This window comes from Octodon degus, unplaced genomic scaffold (assembly GCF_000260255.1).
Source record: "Octodon degus isolate 3935 unplaced genomic scaffold, OctDeg1.0 scaffold00138, whole genome shotgun sequence".
NCBI lineage: Eukaryota > Metazoa > Chordata > Mammalia > Rodentia > Octodontidae > Octodon > Octodon degus.
The window spans coordinates 6,981,602-6,985,771 of NW_004524714.1; the positions used below are offsets into that span (position 1 = coordinate 6,981,602).

The 4,170-nt window shown below is 49.9% G+C and overlaps 1 protein-coding gene across 4 annotated transcripts in view; it reads right to left on the reverse strand.

Annotated features, from left to right (window-relative positions):
- Positions 1-902: 902 nt before the first annotated feature.
- Positions 903-4,170, reverse strand: part of Rabgap1 (RAB GTPase activating protein 1) — a 185,262-nt gene continuing 181,994 nt past the window's right edge. For all 4 annotated transcript variants that reach the window (XM_023701620.1, XM_004641599.2, XM_023701621.1 and 1 more), the window contains 2 exons: positions 3,945-4,142; positions 903-2,585 (listed from right to left, as the gene is read on the reverse strand). In XM_023701620.1, coding sequence (XP_023557388.1) covers positions 2,463-2,585; positions 3,945-4,142 — 321 coding nt within the window. In that variant the 3' untranslated portion in view covers positions 903-2,462. The remainder of the gene's footprint in view (positions 2,586-3,944; positions 4,143-4,170) is intronic.

The window sequence follows — 4,170 nt, forward strand, 5'->3', positions numbered from 1 at the left end:
CCTGCAAATTTACGTACCTTTACTGGTCCCGAAGGGTCTTTCACAACTGTACAGGAGGACGCTGCAGCTGTTATTCCCCCTCTCAGCACCAGCAGCTGGGCCTGTCTGTGGGTCACGTGAGGCTCGCGCCTACACCTTTGGGACTAGGAAAGCAGGGAGCCGGAGCCCAGCATCGTGGGCCTCAGAAATGTGTCCTCTAACCTGTGCGCTGGGAAGAGTGCCAGCTGTGTCCTAGAGGGTGTTGGGCATGGAGGAGAGCCACAGGATTACAGAACCATCACCTCATCCAGTGCAGAGGTCAGGGTGGGCTGGGGCCCTGCAAGGACCACCAGTAAAGAAAAAGGAACTCGTTTTATGCGACAAGATCTGCTACGTGGGTCAGGCTGGCCCTGAACTCACGGTGATTCTCCCAGCTCAGCCTCCCAAGCACTAGGATTACAGATGTCCACCACTGTGCCTGGCTAGATAAAAAGGTGTACACCTTTTAAAAGGTGTACCTGTCCATGCCACCACTTTCCCAAGCCTAGCAGAGTATGCTCGGGGGCTAAGTGGCCTGCCTTTTTGTCCTTTGGCTGTTTGGCCTGCACACTCACATCTGGCCCTAGAATTTCCATCTCTGCCAATGAGATACATTTATTTGTTTTTCCTGGGCTAGAGCTCTGGGCACTCAAGCATGCTGAGGTGCCTCACGCCTGTCAACAGCACTGTAGTTTTCAAGGAGGCACAAGCTCAATGATGGCAGAGGTTGGGCCATGCCTTCTCCCCCATGTGGGTGGCACATGTGCGTCTGAGCCACTGCGAGGAGGAGGAAGAGGAGCACCTGACCTTCACCCCTGTGACAGCAAAAGGCCAGTCAGTCCCTCTGTGCTCTCTGGAGAAGGGGAAGCATGGAATGACAAAACTGGCTTTTACAAAGCAATGCTGTTTGTACCAAAATATTTAATGAGTATGTTGTTAAAATAAAACCAACAAAAGAAATAGTAATACAGTTTTACTGGTTTATATTTCAGTTTGGAAAGTTGACACACAGACTACCCTAACACAATGTCACACACCTAGCATTAGATGGGCTTACAGCAGTTTTGGTAACTGAACAAGAAAGACACGGAAAGCGGCAGAGGGGATGGTTGAGGGAAGACTGCCACTTGTCATCTTTGGTATCACAGATGACCTTGGCAGCAAGCATTAGTACAGCCAACAGGAACAGAGATAGAGAAGAACCCGAGTTTCTTTATATACAAACCAGTGCCTCTGTAGCCAGCCACCTCCACACTGAATGCAGAAGAGACGAATCGTTGGCGAGATGGCCTGTCAGCGTATCACATATAAATTAAAGGGCAAAGTGTTTTAATTTAAAAAGGTGCTAAACCTCCATTCCCCAGCTTCAGAGTGAGGATCTGCAGGCCACCTGGATGTGCACTCAGCGCAGCCGGACTCGAGCGATCAGGCCAGGTGCACGAGGCCCTCCAGGCACACCCACCTGGCACAGTCTTTCTTGCTTGTGCAACCTATGTGCAAATACACCAGGAACTTTGAAGCGAGGGGCCTCTACTCAGTCCCATGACGGTGCAGAGGAGAGCAGAGCCCAAGAAACCTCGGGGGAAATCAAGTGCCCAAAGAACCACGGCAGTAAGTTGTGCGGATCAGGAGTCCTAGTCTGGGGCTGCAACACTGTCAGTTGGGTGTATTAGGAAAGATATATGTGTATATATATATGTACATAGATCTATGTACACATGACACGTTAAGCAAAATAAGATTTGTCCACATTATGATTAATACAGTCTCACAGTCACATCACCCACTCTAGCTTTGTGAAATCATTTTGGCAGCTAATGCTAAGAATAACAGGAACTAGGAGAGTTGCATAGAATTGATCAGAAACGTGTGAATAATGCCAAACCAAAAACCTGTGCGTCATACAGTTTCACAAAAGTAGGTGGCTTCAGCTATGACTATGAAACCCTCAGATTTAAAACAAAGTGCTTCTCCATGTCTACCTGGGGACCTTCTGCTGGCACTTACAGATACGAATTATTTTATTTCTGATCCCCTATTCCCAGTATATATAATTATGTGTGTGTGTTTTAAAAAATTAAAGGTTTAGAAAAAAATCAACACACTAGAGGATCCCCAAACTCTGATCATGTAAACTCAGCCCTGAGGCTGGGTCAAGTGTTGACCTACGCACGCATGAGGCAGCCTGGCAGGCCACACTGCGGAGTGATTTCCGGGGTGTCCAGAGCATCAGCGGAGCCGCAGGACCGCCGTATCAGTAGTGAGGAAAGCCTGGCCAGAGGCTGCCTGCCGTAGGAGCTCTGACCCACCGACCTACCAACATGCGTCTACAGATTCCCCTCGGTACGCTCTGGTCCTGGGACATGTCACAGAATCACACATCTGGCCAAAGAAGGCAACAAAAGGTGGTGTTTTCTGACGGTGTCTGGAGGCAGCGGTTGCTCTCAGCAAGTCTCTTTGCCCTGCACTCCGGTCGCCGTCTTAATGGAGCTCAGTGTTCGGTTAAACCAGGTCTTCTTGGCTGCCTGGACTTCATTGAGGGCGAGGCCTAAGTGGTGTTCCAGGTCCTGCGAGAGGAACCGAGCAAGTGAAGCTCTCGGCTCCAGCACCGTGGGCGCTGTCTCCTCAGAGCAAGGCTGAGACAGGCGCTGATCCGGCTACTCGTACGAGGCCGCGGAAATTCCCCCCGTTTCAAACTGGCAGAGAACATTTCATGGTGCCCAGAGATCTGGGGGCTTTCCTAGGTATAACCATACTTGCTGCTTTGTCTATTAAAACAGCCTTTTAAATTCAGTGACCCTCTTCCTGGCCCCCACACACCAGACAGATGGCTGCTGCTCTAGCTCTGCCTGTATCATCAATTTCCAGCTAAACCTCTGAAGTGCAAGTTCCCTGGCTGGCACATGAAATGCTTCCCGCTTGGGCCCATGTACTCTCTGCCAGCTTTGGCACCACATGGCCACATGCCAGAAAGCCTCACTGCAGGCCCTTTCCTCCCTTTGGCCATAGAGCAACCCCTCGCCCTACCTCAGATATGCATGGTTTGCTCTTGTCCATTCTTTAAGGCAGGGTCTTCCTATATAGCACAGGCTGGCACAGCAATCCACCTGCGTCAGCCTCTGAGTCCTGGGATTACAGGTGTGTGCCACATGCCCTGCTTCCTGTCTGTTCCTGAACACAGTTCTGATACTGCTGTTGTGACAATTCAGGACTGTGCTGCATGGTCCCACAGCCATATGTCATTGCAGTCCTAACAGCTGGGCTACCTCCCAGCACAGCAGACACCCAGCGCACGTGTACAGTGCAGGGAGGCAGCCTAAAGTCTTCCCAACCAAACTGAGTTCCCCCCACAAACAGCACCTCAGTGCCTATGTTGGGCTCAGTACTGGTGCTGGTGGAACTACCAGCGTAACCTGCAGATGACCAAAACAAGCCTAATTTCTTCATCAGGAATGAAACTCAAATCAGGATATATGGCCAAGGTCCAAAGCTAGTTAAGTGATGGGAACTTGGACAATAAAAGTCCCTATTTATGAAGCCCCTATCACTGCCGAGCCTTTTCTACACATCATCTTATTTTGTTCTTAACATGACTCAACAGAAGTCTGCGACTCTCAACTTTCTCTCAATGCACAGAAAGTTTACTGCCCACAGTCCAGAGTTTAGTGGTGAAACTGTGACTTTAAAGCATCTGTTCAAGACACCCCACTAAAGAGATCCAAGCTGTCATATTACTAAGTGCAAATTCTTAGGACAGGCCAAACACACCGCTAAGTAAGAAGTATCAGGGCTTCTTCTATAAGGATTATGGCTGCTTAAAATGGGAGGAGAAAAGATGGAAGACTACCCCAAGCCATAAAGGCCGTCGCTGGAGTTACGGCCCCTAGCAGGAGTCCAGCTCGGGGGGTCCTGAGCACTACCCTTACCTGTATCTTGCACTCAGCCTCCACCAACTGGAGTTTGGTTTGTGCCAGCTCCAGTTCCATCTCCCTCAGCTGGTTCTTGAGTGTTTCCTTCTCTTCATCAGTGTCCTCATCCAAAACCTCCTTGGTCAAGCTGATGCCCTTCACACGCCCCTCCTTGTTGAAAAACTCCCGACAGCGCTCACAGTCATCTACTTTTTGCTGGAATTGTCACACACACACACACACA